Below are 15,786 nucleotides of genomic sequence, written 5' to 3'. Positions count from 1 at the left end.
GGTTCCATTATGAATCAAACAATGAGGCTGATAAGCGGGAGTTGGAGAAGGCTCTGGAAACCATTGCTGTATCATTCAGCAGCACGTGAGTGACTGTGGCCCTCTGGGCCCTCCCCATCCCAGGGAGAGGAAGAATGGGGTCTGTGGGAGCCCCCCTCTCCCCCTCCCTTCCCCTTCAGGCAAGCAGCTCCAGTTTGAATCCTGGTTCTGTGCTCACTGTGACAAGAGCAAGGCCCTTTCCTCTTTGGACCTCAGTTTCCTTTTTTGTAAAATAAAGGGCTGGAATGGACCCATGGGTCCCTGCTAAAAATCTTAGCTCCTCTGGCCAACCACTTCCTGGGCTGTCTCCTTAGCTGTAAAATGGGTCCATCTTACTCCCTGTTACAGGAATGAACAGGGTTGTGGATCTCAAAGTACTGCATGACTTTATGAGATTATTGAGGGCCCCACGGAACTTGTGCGTTGCCTTCCTCAGTACCATTGGCCTCCTTACCAGGCTCTCTGCCCCTTTTTCTGTTCAGGGTGTCTGAATTCCTCATGGGTGAAGTGGACATCAGTACCCTCCTTTCAGTGCCTCTCAGTGACCAGAACCAGGTAAGCAGACCCCATCCTTTACTCTGTCAGAGGGTTCCAGAGCTTGAAGGGTACCTGATCACAGGTACGGTAAGAAGAATCCTGGTCTGGGAGTCCAGAAACCTCAATGCTAACCTGCCTCTGCCATTGGATCAGCCACTATGGGACCTTAAGCAAACCTTCTTGCCCCCTCTCTCTGGGCCTCAGTTTCCTTTTCTGTCTGTTGGGGTTAATACAAGCCTGCCAGGTACTGCTTCATAAAAGTAGCAGGAAAATCTTGATTTCCCTCTTGGTACTTGGGGAGCCTTTTGAAGATCCTTTAGCACGCACAGAGCCTGGTGTAGTGCAAGGAATAATGGACTTGGAGTGAGGAGAACCCACATTCAAATCCTGTTTTTGCCACTCACAGACAAATCATTTCACCCCTGAGTGTTATCTGGAAAAAGGGGGTAACAGTACTTGTAACACCCACCTCCCAGGAAAGTGATGCAAATATTACAAGTGTGAAGTGCCAGAACTGGGCAGGCCCTTGGGGCACTGAATGTCAGAGCCAGAAGATGCCTTAGAACATGAGTCAGAGGTAGGAGTTAGCAAATGAGAGCCACAAAGAACGTGGAATGCCAGAGCTGGAAAGGGAACCTTAGAACAGAGAGTGTCAGAGCTAAAACCTTTAAAACAGCAGAACTGAGAAAATAGAAGTGATACCCCCAGCGTCACACGTATCTGGGCCAGTCAGCCTTCCAGGCCCAGGCTCTTCCTTTAAATCTCCTTATCTCCCACACTGATCAGTCAAGATCACACACGTTCATGCTGGAAAGTCAGGGAGGGGGCAGAGGAGGGTTCCTGGTTCTTGGGGACCTTCCAGGGTGGGAGGCTTAGGCTTGCTTCGCATTACCTCATGGGCTGTCTAACATGTTCTCTCCTCTCCCCAGTCCGTGGAAAACCTCTATGGAGGCCTCCCAGGGCCATGCACAGATAGCATATCCCCTGGTACTGAACCTTATGGTAAGCTGGCCTGGCACATTGGCGTGTCTGGACCCACTGGGTCCCTGTCCTGGGCAGAGGGCCCTGGGCGGTTGGGGGATGGCATCCGTTGGGCCGGCACGGCCTCAAGCTGGAGCAACCCAGGGAGCAGTGTCGAGGAAAGGGCAGTCTCTCCCTGTGGTTAGTGAACCCAGATTTGGGACTTGTTGGGGCTCCAGATGGAAGAGACCGGCTAGCTCTTAGCCTCAGGCAATGCACAGTCTGAGGAATCAACAGTGGAGCCCTCAGGAACTGGTCCCTGGGGAGGGTTGTGGGGGCTTTGGAAGCAGGACCAGCCCCAGGCCAGAGGGAAGGTGCAGCCCTTTCCAGAGCTCTCAGGACCTGCTCTCTGAGCATCTTTGAGGAGAAACGCTTGGGGAGAACTCATGGGGAACTCCAAACCCGGTCTTCTGGGTGTAGGCTGCCTGTTGGCGGACGATGTGGATGTGGTGCTGCAGCGCTGCGAGGGGGGCGTGGATGTGGCCTTGCAGTACGCCAAGAACATCGCCAAGTATATGAAAGACCTCATTTATTACCTGGAGAAGCGGACGATGCTCGGTGAGACCCAGCAAGAGCTGGATTCCTGTGGGCGGGAAGTCTCCCTCGGGGAGATGGGAGAAGGGGAAGGCAAGAGTGAGGCTCAAGAGCCAGGAAGAACCCTAGAACATCAGGCTGGCAGAACCCGGGAGGTCAGGGCTGGGGGTGCCTTAGAACCCGGGAGGTCAGGGCTGGGGGAGCCTTAGAACCCGGGAGGTCAGGGCTGGGGGAGCCTTAGAACCCAGGAGGTCAGGGCTGGGGGAGCCTTAGAACCCGGGAGGTCAGGGCTGGGGGAGCCTTAGAACCCGGGAGGTCAGGGCTGGGGGAGCCTTAGAACCCGGGAGGTCAGGGCTAGGGGAGCCTTAGAACCCGGGAGGTCAGGGCTGGGGGAGCCTTAGAATCTGGGAGGTCAGGGCTGGGGGAGCCTTAGAACCCGGGAGGTCAGGGCTGGGGGGAGCCTTAGAACCCAGGAGGTCAGGGCTGGGGGGGCCCTTAGAATCCGGGAGGTCAGGGCTGGGGGGAGCCTTAGAACCCAGGAGGTCAGGGCTGGGGGAGCTTTAGAACCCGGGAGGTCAGGGCTGGGGGAGCCTTAGAATCCGGGAGGTCAGGGCTGGGGGAGCCTTAGAACCCGGGAGGTCAGGGCTGGGGGGAGCCTTAGAACCCAGGAGGTCAGGGCTGGGGGAGCCTTAGAACCCAGGAGGTCAGGGCTGGGGGAGCCTTAGAACCCAGGAGGTCAGGGCTGGGGGAGCCTTAGAATCCGGGAGGTCAGGGCTGGGGGAGCCTTAGAACCCGGGAGGTCAGGGCTGGGGGAGCCTTAGAACCCTGGAGGTCAGGGCTGGGGGAGCCTTAGAACCCAGGAGGTCAGGGCTGGGGGAGCCTTAGAACCCAGGAGGTCAGAGCTGGGAGAGTCCTTAGAACCTGGGAGGTCAGGGCTGGGGGAGCCTTAGAACCCGGGAGGTCAGAGCTGGGAGAGTCCTTAGAACCTGGGAGGTCAGGGCTGGGGGAGCCTTAGAACCCGGGAGGTCAGGGCTGGGGGAGCCTTAGAACCCGGGAGGTCAGGGCTGGGGGAGCCTTAGAACCCGGGAGGTCAGGACTAGTCGGGCCCTTAGAATAGGACTAGTCAGGACGGACGAAGTTTAGAGATTGTCTAGTCCCTTTCCCTTGTGTTATAGTTGAGGTAATTGAACAGAGCCATTGAAGTTGTGACAGGGCTGAGGTTGCAGGGGATTAGCCCCTCAGTCCAGGCATCCCCATGGCCGGGCTCTGAGAGCCTAAAAAAAAAAGAGCTGCTTAGGGAGAGGCTACTTTGGAGGCGGGAGGTCAGACCTGCCCTCGGAAGGTGGAAGGAGGCAGAGGCCATTCCCCAGCAGTAGGGGCTGGGATGTTCTTCCTTGGAGAAGGAGGCTGCTCTTTCTCATGACACCCCCTGGTGGATGGAGCCAGAGCTTTGGACTTTGGAGCCTCTGCTGCTTTGAGGGCCAGTGACCTCGGGCCAGTCCACTTATTCTGTCCTGCCTCCTGGTCCTGAAAAAGGAGGGCATTTGACCAAGTGATCTTTAGAATTTCTTCCAGCTCAGAATCCCAAGCCCCGTGGGTGGAAGTCCAGGAACTCTTTGCAAAGTGGAATCCAGAGGATGCGGATTCCCAGGGGCCTGGGCCCAGGGGACGGGGTTGTGTTGCCCTCTGCTCCTGGGCCAGGCTCAAGGGCTGAGTAGTGACTGGCCCCCACCTCCATCTCTCCCCTTGCCCAGAAATGGAGTTTGCTAAGGGTCTGCAGAAGATTGTCAACAGCTGCAAACAGACCATCACACAGGAGGTGGGCAGATGCTCTTGGAGACCCCCCCCCCAAGCAAAGGATGGGGGTGGAGTCTTTGCTAGGGAGCAGAAGTCCTTGGGGGGGGGGTGTCTGGCTCTATGGATACAATGGGGGCGGGGCTTCTTGGGCCAGATGGGAGGGAGAGACGAGAAAAGAACCTCCTGGGCTTGACCGGGTCCCTTCTTTCTGCAGCCTCACATGCCTTTCCTGTCCATCTATTCCCTGGCCCTAGAACAGGACATGGAGTTTAGCCATGGGATGCTGCAGGTGGTGACTACCCTGCAGAACCAGACCTTAATGCAGGTGGGAGCCTCCCCAACCCTCTTCCCTTCCTCTACTCCTCTCCTAAAGTTTTGCACAGAGGAATCGATGACTTGGACTTCTGAATTGTGTCCTGGGAATTCTGCCCAGTATGGGGCAGGGGCAGCAGCTGTCTTCACCCTCACAGATGTTACCTCCCTGGAGCTCTCCTGTGGCTTGGACAGGCTTACTATCTTTAGTGGGGGTATCGGGTATCTTTGGAGATAGATGGGTGGGGGAGTGGGGGGCAAGATCGAGTCCATGGAGACTGGCTAGGGCAGCCCCTTCCCTATCCCACTAGGCCAAAACCCCCCTCTCCCGCTGCTCTCTCATGGGGCCCTGTGAGAAGCCCTGGAGCTGTTGTCCAATCAGAGAGTCCTTTCTCCCTCACCCCCCCCCCATGTGTCTCCTCCTCAGCCCCTGACTCTGCGGCGGCTAGAGCATGAAAAGAAAAGGAAGGAGATCAAGGACCAGTGGCATCGGGCCCAGAGGAAGCTGGTAGGGAGTTGTCCAGGTGGGGGGGGGGACCCAGAGGCTCGATCAGGGATGGCGCCGTGTCTTGGGGGCCCCCTGGTCAGACCTCTCTTACATTAAGAATAACAAGGTTCACAGAGGGGCGGCGCAGGGAGCCCGGGCCTCCTGGCTGCCAGTCCTGGGGCCTCCTTCACCCCATCTAGCCAGTTCTATGTCAGGGAGTGGCTGGAGGGCTCAGGGGCTTCTTCCCCTTCTGAGATTTTAGAGATTCCTGAACCTCCCTGGTGCCCCCTGGCGCTCGGGCCTGGGCAGCCTTGGGTCTCCTGCCCCTCTGGAAGAGCAGGGTCTGCTCCCACCGGTCCAGGAGTCCACGGGACCCACCTCCCCCTTCCGTCTCTCCCCTCTCTCCTCAGCAAGAAGCAGAGACCAACCTGCGAAAGGCAAAGCAGAGCTACATGCAGCGCTGCGAGGACTACGAGAAGGCGCAGTACCTGACTGTGAAGGCCGAGGAGGAGCAGGGCAGCGGGGGGGCGGCCGGTGCGGGCGGCGGGCCCAGCAGTGCCGCCACCAAGGCCCTGGACAAAAAGAGACGCCTGGAGGAAGAAGCCAAGAACAAGGTGAGGAGGGAAGGTGGCTGGAGGGCTGGGCTGGGAGAGGAGGGGGCACAGGGGTACCCGGCAGGCCTTCCCCAACCACTCCTTTGGGCCCCAGAATTGGGGCATCTAGGGGCCTGGAGAAGAGTAGATCTGGGGCAAGGGGCTGGGGAGGGAGCCCAGCCTACCCGTCTAGGTCAGAGCTGGCAATGGCAGCTGTGGAAGCCTCAGAGGCTCTGGCCTATCAGCAAGCACTGAATCGGCGTCTGCCGTGTCCCAGACATTGTGCTTGTCAGTAAGACCCGAGTTCAGGTTCCTGCTTGGTTGATAGCAAGTGCTGTAAAACATGTTCTAAGAAGCTGCAGAAGAGACGGTCTCAGTGTCCATGGGGTTTCCTGGCGTGGGCCTGACCCCCCCCCCCCACCAGCCGTGCTTCTGTCCTTGAGAGGCACCAGGAGAAGCAGAGGAGTCAGGAAGACGGGTTAGAATCTCGTCACACACTGTATGAGTATGCCTAGTGAAGAGACCCTGAAAGAGCTTTTCTTTCTTTTGTTTTCTTCCCTCTCTTCCTTCCTCTCTTTCTCTTTCTCTCTCTTTCTCCCTAGTTACATGCAAAACAACATTTTAAAAAATACCCATATATTCATTTTTTACATATGCATCCTGTTTGGAGAGAAAAATCAGAATAAAAGGGAAAAACCATAGGAGGGGGGAAAAAATAAGAAAAAATGAACAGCATGATTTACATCCAGTCTCCATAGCTCGCGTCTGGATGTGGGTAGCATTTTCCATCCAAAGTTTATTGGGATTGCCTGGGATCACTCAACCACCTGGAAGAACCAAGGCTGTCAAAGTTGATCATTGTACAACCTTGCTTTTGTTATGCTTTCCTGGTTCTGCTTATTTCAGTCAGCATGAGTTCATTTAAACCTTTTCAGGCCTTTCTAAAATCAGTTTGTCCATCATTTTTTATTGAACATAAAATTCCATTATTTTTGTGTACCATGGTTTATTCAGCCATTCCCCAATTGATGGGATCTACTCATTTTCCAATTCTTTGCCACCACAAAAAAAGCCACTACAGACATTAATATGTGGGTCCTTCCCCTTATGATTTCCTTGGGATACAGGCCCACTAGTGGCACTGCTGCTTCCAGGGTAAGCCCAGTTTTGTGGCCTGAACGGGCCTTTCTGAGGGGGACAAGCGGGGTCTGGCCCCCTGTGGGATGTGGAGCAGCAGTTCGTGCATCTCCCCAGGCAGAAGAGGCCATGGCCACGTACCGCACCTGCATCGCTGACGCTAAGACGCAGAAGCAAGAGCTGGAGGACGTGAAGGTGAACTCTCTGCGCCAGATCCAGGAGGTCATAAAGCAGAGCGACCAGATTATTAAGTCGGTGAGTCCCGCCAGGCACAGGCAGAGAAGCGAGCCCCTTCTGGGGTCGAGGGTCCTGGGCAGTGAGGATGAGGAGAGGGGGACAGAGAGAGACTTGCTGGAGGAGGGGCCAGGCCGGCCTGGGGGGCTCCTCATGCAGATGCTGCCGGCGGGTGGGAGGTGGAGCCCGGAGCCCAGGGAGTAGCTAAGAGTTCAGTTTGGCCAGAACAGAGTGCGGAGGGGAGCGAAGCAAACATCCATTGGGAGGCAGAGTGAGAAGGGCCCTAAATGTCGGGCGTTTGTCCCAGGAGGAAGAGGGAGCTTCGGGGGCAGCGGCGTGACTGAGCAGGTAGAATGGGTGGGAAGGGAGACCCTGTGGGACACCTCTGTAATAGTCCCTGTAAGGATCTGAAGGGGGGGGGGGGCATGAGAGTGGAGGGGAGAGAATGAATTGGGAGGCTGGGGAGGGCAGAATTAGCATAACAAGTCCCAGCGAGGGTCGAATTATCAGGAGTAAGAAATTGCAGGAACAAGCAGCTGGAAGGCTGGCAGATTGAGGAGCAGAGAAGGCTAGTTCGGCTTGTTGTGAGTTTGGGGGCTGTGACTGCGTCCGGTGGGGTGTGAGCAGGCAGCTGGAGATGCAGGATGGGGAGTCAGGGAAGAGAGGAGGCTGAATCCGGGAGGGGAGACTCCTCCTCTCTTTGGGAAAATATAAAGAAGAGAAAGAGTCACACGATGGCCAGGACGTGGGAAGCTGTGGGGAGGGGAGGCCGTGGCTTGTGTGGCTCCCATCTCACCCAAGCGCTGTTTCTTGGACGGTTTCTGCCTCTCTGTGACTGAGTGTCCCTGAGGGGAGGGGTCTTCGCCTGCTTGGCACCCAGAAGGTGCCCTGTAAATGGCGTTCGTCTCCTCACTTCCGCTGTTGGGCGTCTGCTCCTTGGGTTCCCAGCTGAGCTCCATTGCGTGCTTGGCACCCAGGGCTTAATGATAACTAGGGCCTGGATGAAGGACTGCCCGGGCCCCGGGCTTCCTCCTTACCCGCTCCCGCCCGGACCCCGCAGGCCACCATCTCCTACTACCAGACCATGCACATGCAGACGGCCCCGCTGCCGGTCTACTTCCAGACCATGTGCGAGAGCAGCAAGCTCTACGACCCGGGGCAGCAGTACGCCTCCCACGTGCGGCAGCTTCAGCGCGACGTGGAGCCCGACACTCAGTATGATTTCGAGCCCTACGTGTCTCACAACACCTGGTACGTCCCGCTCCCCTCCCCGACCCCCGCGTGGGCTTCCCTGCTGCTGCTGCAGGTACGGGCACCCTCTTGTCCGGGCTTCCAGCCATCCGGCGTCCAGCTTTGTGACTGGCAGCCCTGCTCTGGCATTTGACGTGGCTGCTGGATTCTAGGTTTGCTGGGGAATAAGGACGGCAGCCGTGTCTGCTAAAGTCATCTGAGCAAAAACCTGGGAAGGATCCCGTGCCCATCGCTTGTGCGATGGCTGAGCGGGTTGTGGTCCCCAGCCAGCGTTCGGTAGTGTTTACTTCATGTACATTAATTCACTTGATCCTCACACCCACTTTCAGAGGCAGAGGCCATTGTTTTCTCCATTTGACAGCTGAGGGAGTGAGTGAGTCTGTGTATGTTATTTATTTATTTATTTGTTTACTTGGCAATTGGGCTTAAGTGACTTGCCCAGGGTCCCACAGCTAGGAAGCATTAAGTCCTCCTGACTTCAGGGCTGGTGCTCTGTCCACTGCGCCCCCTAGCTGCCCCAATGAGGGAGATTTCTAAGTAACTTGTTAGCACAGGATGGTAGGCGGATTCACACGCGCTCTCCCTGACTCCAGCTCTGGCATTCTAGCTGCCCCAATACCTGAACTGCCGCTCCCGCAGGCCCCGCCGGCGGGAGGCGCGTCTGGGAGAGCAGAGGGGCTCTCAGGCCCTTGGCTGGGGCTTTCCAGCAAACATTGAGTCCCCACAGCCAGGCCCCTCCCCTCCCCTGTCCTAAGCCCAGGAGGGCTCCTCAAGCGGCCCCGGCCCTCCCTTCCGGCCGCCTGTTACTTGGCTCCTTCGCAGTGTGGCAGAGACTAAGAACCTCTGCGCAGATTAATGCTTACGTGCAGGAAGTAAAACACAGGCTCGCCCTGGGAACCTGGTGTGTGGAAGCCCGTTGCCCAGATAAAATTCTCCGCCTCCGTGGGGTGCTAGAGTCGCTGGCCGACATGACGTACTTGCCGTTTTGTGGGGCGGCCTCTGCCCTTCTTTTGGCCTCCATTTGCCCCGTCCAGTGAAGGAGAAGGGACGACACTTTATGAGCTCAGAGGTCCCTCCCAGCTTGGCCTGGTTCTAAGCTCGCTTCCAGCCCCAACGTTCTAGATTCTGAGGTCTTTTTCAGCCCCGACCCACTTGGTTCTAGGCTCCGAGATCATTAAGTCTGACACCCCCCCCCTGAATGTTACCCCTTTTACGTTCTCTGTTTAGGTCACCCTTAGTCCGGGCGCGGAAATCCAGCTTCACGGCCAATGACGCGAGCAGCGGCGCAGAGGGGAGCACGGTTGGAGGCTCCGAGGGAGGAGCGGTGCCCAAGGAGCGGCGGGGTGAGTCTGGGCCTGGGCCCGACGTGGGCTCCCTCCGGGGTCAGGTTCCTGCGGTCGTGCTGGGGGGCAGGGTCCGGTGTGGGCCCGCAGCCCCTTATGGACGTGGCTCCTCTCCAGGTGGACGGGGCCACCAGGTCCATAAGTCATGGCCCATCTCCATGACAGACTCTGATAGCAGCTTGGACCCCAGCGCCAATGGTGCAGGTAACGCGGGTTTCTGAGGACTTTTCTCAGAACCTCTTCCCTCTTTGAAGGGTTCTGGGAGGCAGGATGGGGTCTCTGTGATGGCCTTGGAAGCCCCTTGCGCCCGACCGCACTGTCCCCCGTGTCCCGGGCCTGTCTCCTGGAGCCCCCCCACAGTGCCCCGTGGGTAATGTGGCCCCCGGGGCGGGGTGTTTCCCAGCAGGGGACTTCCAGAAGATGGAGCGGACCTCCTCCAGTGGCACCATGTCGTCCAGCGAGGAGCTAGCCGACAAGGAGGGCCACGCTGCCGCCTTCGAACAGAGTACGTGGGGCCCTGCCTGCCGTCCCCGGGGCTAGCTTAGGGGTAAGGGTGGGGCGGGGGTTTCCTCCCAAGGCCCCTGCAGACGAGCGCCTGGCCACGGGCTCTCTTAGGAGTGGGCGCCCCTTTGGGAAGGTGTCGGCGGTTCTATTCAGCGGACAGACCCCCCCCCCTCTCTTTACAGTCAGGAGGACTGGGTTTGAGAATTAGCAGCTGTAGGTGACCCCGGCCAAATAGCTTCCTCATTTGCCATCTGGAGTGGGGTAGATCAGTCCGTGAGGAAATGGTGATGTGGCCGTAGAAGCAGCTTTTAGTTCAGTTAAACATGCAGTTATTGAGCACCTGCTGTGTGCCAGGCACTCTTCTGGGCACTATCTCTGCCCTCAGGGCAAGTCTTGCATTGTGTGGCACAGAGCTGGAGCCTGGGGGTGTGAGGTGCTGACTTGCCTTGGCCCCCTCAGCAGACCTCAACGGCATCGCCCCCGAGATCCCGGTACCCACTGGCCCCTTCCGAAATGTGGGGCTCTCCAAGGCAGCGCAGACTCACCGGCTTCGAAAGCTGCGAACTCCTTCCAAGTGTCGTGAATGCAACAGCTACGTCTACTTCCAGGGAGCTGAGTGCGAGGAGGTGAGGGGGGCCTTGAGCCCGCTGGGAGTGGAGGCGGCTTCCCCCTAGGGAGGACCCGGGGCTGGCGGGGCGACCCCCTCCCCTTGCTCTGCCTTGCTGCTCAGGCCCCCTGCTTCCTCCACAGTGTTGCCTAGCGTGCCACAAGAAATGCCTGGAGACGCTGGCCATCCAGTGCGGCCACAAGAAGCTCCAGGGAAAGCTCCAGCTGTTCGGACAGGATTTTCAGAAGGCAGCCCAGGGCACCAGCGACGGCGTCCCCTTCATTATCAAGAAGTGCCTGGCTGAAATCGAGCGGCGGGCGCTCAGGACCAAGGTGACGCCCCTGGGGCTGGGGGCCGGGGCACCAGGATGCTGGGTTTGAGAATTAGCTGCTCAGGGTGCTGCGGCCTGGGGCACTAGAGGCCTGGGTGCTGGGCCTTTCCTTTCAGGAAGGGGTGGTGTCTGACTTAACACCCCTGCCCAAGGAAGGGCTTAGTCCCCCTTAGCATCTGTGATGGTCGGTCAGGAAGGCGTTAGAGGAGGTCGCTTGGGGGGGTCTGGCGGTGTGCCCGAATGTGGGACTGAGTCAGGACCCACGGGTGTGAATCCTCAGTCCTACCACTTGCTCCTTCTCACTGATGATGGGCCTGCTGTTTCCCCTTCTGGCCTCAGATTCTCCATCTATAAAATGGGGATAATACAATTTGGGTGGACTCTCTCACGCAGATGCTGGGAACCCTTAGGTCACAGAAACCTGAGCTGCTTCACCAGGGCTGGGGACCCAGACTTGGCTCCTTGGACTTGGAGGCCTGTGCTCCTGCCGCCTGCCTTCCCCTGGTCCAGGGCACTCTTGGGAGAGGTCTCTGGGGTTCCGGCTCCGACCTTCTGTGTTCTGGCCCACACAGGGAATCTACCGGGTCAATGGTGTCAAGACCCGCGTGGAGAAACTCTGCCAGGCGTTCGAGAATGGCAAGGAGCTGGTAGAGCTGTCCCAGGCCTCCCCGCACGACATCAGCAACGTCCTGAAACTCTACCTGCGGCAGGTGAGCCTCGCGGGCCAGGTCTGTTCCCCCAGGAGCCCCCGGCTTCCTCAGACACACGGGCCTCTGCCGCTTCAGAGCCACCCAGTCTCTTCATCCCCTAACTGGTGACCTCCACAAACTTATCCAGCTTTAGGTCTTGTGTGGGAACCTCCCCCAAAGCAAACTTCCTGTGTCCCAAAGAGCCCCCAAGAGCAGATGCAAAGCCCCCCCGACGCTGAAATGTTGGCAGAACGGGCAGCTTCTCTCGAGCTGCTTGTGGAGCATCTAGAAAAAGTCGTGGCTGTTTCTATGGCTTTGTCAAGAATAAGTCTGGCCAGTCTCATCCCATCTCTTAGCAGATGCTTAATAAATGTTTATTAATTTGGGGGCGGAGTGATCAGAATGTAGATGGGGAGGAATTCAGTAGTCTGAGAGCAGTTTTGGCAGGGCAAGGGTAGTGGGTGAAGAAAGGATGTCTTGGGATATCTCTGTACTTAAACAGTTTTTTCCTTTTCTTTCCCTTTTTTGGGGGGGAGGTGACGAGGGAAGGGCATTTGGGGTTGAGAGACTTGCCCAGCTAGTAACCGATTGAGGCTGAATTTGAACTCCAGACCCCCCCCCACTTCAGAACCAGTGCTCTATCTACTGTACCACCTAGCTGTCTCAACAGAACTTTAAAAAAAAAAAAATTATCTAAAGTTTGGGGCGGCCCTGGGTGGGAAGAAGGGGGGATTTGCAGGAAGAAGCTGGATGACTGGTCACTCTAAAAGGAATTCTGACTAGATTCCGCAGGGGTCCCTTCTGACACTTAGGCTTCTGGAGTTCTTTAGGAATTTAGGTTAGAGAGGGAGCCTTTCTGAGCAGCTTTTGTTTAGAGCGGGTGGTCCAGGCCAGATGTCTCAGGTCAGAGGCGTGGGGCAGGGCCCGGGAACTGGAGCCTAGCCTGGTGTGGGGGCCCAAGAGGCGCTCCCTGCTTGCTGAATTGCCAGGTACTCTGGTGCACTGGGGAAAACTCTGGTTTTAGAATCACGAGTGGGTTTAGATCCCAGCTCCAATGCTTTTGGGGACTAGATACATCAGCCTCCGGACTCCAGTTCTCTTAGGGCCTTACGGATAATGAGCCTTTCATGGTCACCGACTTGTAAGGAGGTTGTTTGTGACATTTAATCTGCTATAGAATAGGGGAACTGTAATTATTGAGAAATATTGTGGTGGTGAAGTAGAAACAGCTGAACGTGGGGGCAGCAGGCATGGGAGCCGCAGATCCCGGCTCTGGAACTAGAGTTTCTTGGACCAGAGGCAGGTGCCGATTTCTTTGTGAGCCTCAGTTTCCTCATCTGTAAAATAGCACTAACAGTCCTGTGGGGAAATGCCTTATGACCCTTGAGGCGCTAGAAAAGGCAGATGAGGAAGGGGGTTGGTGGGAGCTGGCACCCAGACCCTCATACCTCTCTGGTCCCCCGCAGCTGCCTGAGCCCATCCTTTCATTCCGCCTCTATCATGAACTCATGGGGTTGGCCAAGGAGAGCCTTCAGGCCGAGGCAGAAGCCAAGGCGAGTCGGGGCCGAGCTGAATCCGACAGAGACAAGGAGCAGGATACAGAAGCCATGATAAGCAGGCTCCGGGACCTGTTAAAGGAGCTGCCCCCGGAGAACAAAGCCACGCTCAAGTACCTCATTCGGCACCTTCGAAGGTGAGGAGTCAGGCAGGACATTTGGGCTGTGACTGTGTTGAGAATGTTTTTTTTAAATTGATAAGTCTTGTGTTTTTTCTTCCACTCACTTCCCCTCTGTCCCATTGAAAAAAAGGGGGGGGAACCCCACTATGATAAATATTCATAGTCAAGTAAGACAAATTCCCCCTTTGGCTGAGTCCGTCATCCAGTCCTTTGGTGCAAAGGATCACAAATCCTTTGGTCATTGGATGCGTCAGAGTTAAGTCTTTTAGTCAAGCTATTTGTCTTTGTAATGTTGTTGTTATTGTATCAATTATTCAATTTTGAATTTTTTAAAATTAATTTTATAATTATAACCTTTTTTGACACTATATATACATAGGTAATTTTTTACATTATCCCTTGTACTCCCTTCTGTTCCCAATTTTCTCCTCCTTCCCTCCACTCCCTCCCCTAGATGGCAGGCATTCCCATATATATTAAATATGTTATAGTATATCTTAGGTACAATATATATATGCAGAACCAAATTTTGTTGTTCTTGTTCTTGCAAAGTAAGAATTTGATTCGGAAGGTAAAAATAACCTGGGAAGAAAAACAAAAAATGCTCACACTTTACACTCAATTCCCAGTGTTCCTTCTCTGGGTGTAGTTATTTCTGTCCATCATTGATCAATTGGAACTGGATTAGATCTTCTCTATGTCAAAGATATCCACTTCCATCAGAATACATCCTCAACAGTATTGTAGTATTTCCTTGGGATATAAGCCCAGTAGTAGCACTGCTGGATCAAAGGGTATGCACATTTTGATAACTTTTTGGGCATAATTCCAGATTACTCTCCAGAATGGTTGGATTCTTTCACAACTCCACCAGCAATGTATTAGTGTCCCAGTTTCCCCACATCCCCTCCAACATTTATCGTTATTTGTTCCTGTCATCTTAGCCAATCTGACAGGTGTGTAGTGGTATCTCAGAGTTGTCTTAATTTGCATTTCTCTGATCAACAGTGATTTGGAACACCTTTTCATGTGAGTGGAAATAGTTTCAATTTCATCATCTGAAAATTGTCTGTTCATATCCTTTGACCATTTATCCAATTTTGAATCTTTATTGGTTTATTTATCTTGGGTAAATTATTGAATTCCCAGGATCCATCTTTTCCACATCTATAAAATGGAGATCTGATAATCACTGTAGCTCTAGTACCAGGCCTCTAAGCAGCAGGGTTGTTATGAAAGTGTCATATCAATTAATGCAAAGTAAAGCTCTTAACAAACCCTAAAAGTCCCTTCCCCCAGTGATCATGCAGAAAATACAACCCAACCTTTAAATTGTTACGGAACCCATAAAATACTATCATTTTGTAAAATGTAGTGTGTTTTTTTCAATAACACGTAAAAAAAAAATTTGATATAGTCTCTTTTTTAAAATTTTGAGTTCTTAGTTCTTTCTTACTTTTCCTTTCTTCCCCCCTCATTGAGAAGGCAAGAAATTTGATAAAGATTTTACATCTACAGCCATGAAAAACATTTTCAATTTTAGGCTGTGAAAGAAAACACAGAACCTCCCTCCTCTAAAATGCAAACACAAAAATAGAGTAAAATAAAATATTCTTTGATCTCCAGTCAAAATCCACCCATTCTATCTTTGAAGATGAATAGCATTTTTTCATCCTGATTCTTTTGGAATTATCTAGAATCGTATTGCTAATAGCAGCTAAGTCATTCACAATTGATTATCGAACAATATTTCTGTTGTAATGGTCTCCTGGTTCTGTTCACTTTATATCAGTTCATATAAGTCTTTCCAGGTTTTTCTGAAACCATCCTGCTCTTGTCATTTCTTATTCCAGCACAAGCATATACCACATTTGGTTCAACCATTCCCCAGTTGATGGGCATCCCATTGATTTACAGTTCTTTGCCACCTCAAAGAGAGCTGCTATCAATATTTTTTACATTAAGGCCTTTTTCCTTTTTCTTTGATCACTTTGGGGTACAGCCCTAGTAGTAGTATTGCTGGGTATGCATGATTATAGTTCCAAATTACTCTCCAGAATGTTTGGATTAGTTCACAACTCCACCAATGCTGATCATTTTCCTTTTCTGTTTTATTAGTCAATCTGGTAAAGGTGAGATGGTACTTCAGAGTTTTAATTTGCATTTCTTTAACCAAGGGTGATTTAGAGCACTTTTTAAAAATATTACATATAGCTTTGATTTCTTCTTCTGAAAACTGCCTGTTCATATTCTTTGACTGTTTATCAATGGGGGAATGACTTGTAGTCTTTTTTTGAGGGAGGAGGGAGGCAATTGGGGTTAAGCAACTTGCCCAAGGTCACAAAGCTAGTAAGACTCAAGTGTCTGAGGCCTGATTTGAACTGAGGTCCTCCTGAGTTCAAGGCTGGTACGCTATATACTGTACCATCTAGCTGTCCAATGACTTATATTCTTATAAATTTGACTCAGTTTCTGTATGAGGATGTATTCTGATGGAAGTGGAAATCTTCAACATAAAGAAGATCCAACTCACTTCCAGTTGATCAATGATGGACAGAGGTAGATACACCCAGAGAAGAAACACTGGGAGGGGAATGTAAATTGTTAGCACTAATATTTGTCTGCCCAGGTTGCATGTACCTTCGGATTCTAATGTTTATTGTGCAACAAGAAAATGATATTCGCACACATGT

The 15,786-nt window shown here is 53.7% G+C and overlaps 1 protein-coding gene across 9 annotated transcripts in view; it reads left to right on the top strand.

Annotated features, from left to right (window-relative positions):
• ARHGAP45 (Rho GTPase activating protein 45) overlaps positions 1-15,786 on the top strand; it is a 45,814-nt gene that overhangs the window by 20,666 nt on the left and 9,362 nt on the right. For 3 of the 9 annotated variants that reach the window (XM_074305069.1, XM_074305145.1, XM_074305135.1), the window contains 17 exons: positions 1-85; positions 522-594; positions 1,506-1,578; positions 2,017-2,154; positions 3,885-3,949; positions 4,142-4,252; positions 4,667-4,747; positions 5,137-5,340; positions 6,574-6,711; positions 7,751-7,941; positions 9,169-9,284; positions 9,402-9,488; positions 9,688-9,789; positions 10,248-10,414; positions 10,539-10,727; positions 11,299-11,436; positions 12,882-13,108. In XM_074305069.1, coding sequence (XP_074161170.1) covers positions 1-85; positions 522-594; positions 1,506-1,578; positions 2,017-2,154; positions 3,885-3,949; positions 4,142-4,252; positions 4,667-4,747; positions 5,137-5,340; positions 6,574-6,711; positions 7,751-7,941; positions 9,169-9,284; positions 9,402-9,488; positions 9,688-9,789; positions 10,248-10,414; positions 10,539-10,727; positions 11,299-11,436; positions 12,882-13,108 — 2,185 coding nt within the window. The remainder of the gene's footprint in view (positions 86-521; positions 595-1,505; positions 1,579-2,016; positions 2,155-3,884; positions 3,950-4,141; positions 4,253-4,666; positions 4,748-5,136; positions 5,341-6,573; positions 6,712-7,750; positions 7,942-9,168; positions 9,285-9,401; positions 9,489-9,687; positions 9,790-10,247; positions 10,415-10,538; positions 10,728-11,298; positions 11,437-12,881; positions 13,109-15,786) is intronic. The other 6 variants (XM_074305099.1, XM_074305077.1, XM_074305088.1 and 3 more) reach the window with 6 other exon arrangements.

Source organism: Sminthopsis crassicaudata, chromosome 1 (genome assembly GCF_048593235.1).
Source record: "Sminthopsis crassicaudata isolate SCR6 chromosome 1, ASM4859323v1, whole genome shotgun sequence".
NCBI lineage: Eukaryota > Metazoa > Chordata > Mammalia > Dasyuromorphia > Dasyuridae > Sminthopsis > Sminthopsis crassicaudata.
This window is presented reverse-complemented; position numbering and strand designations above follow the sequence as displayed.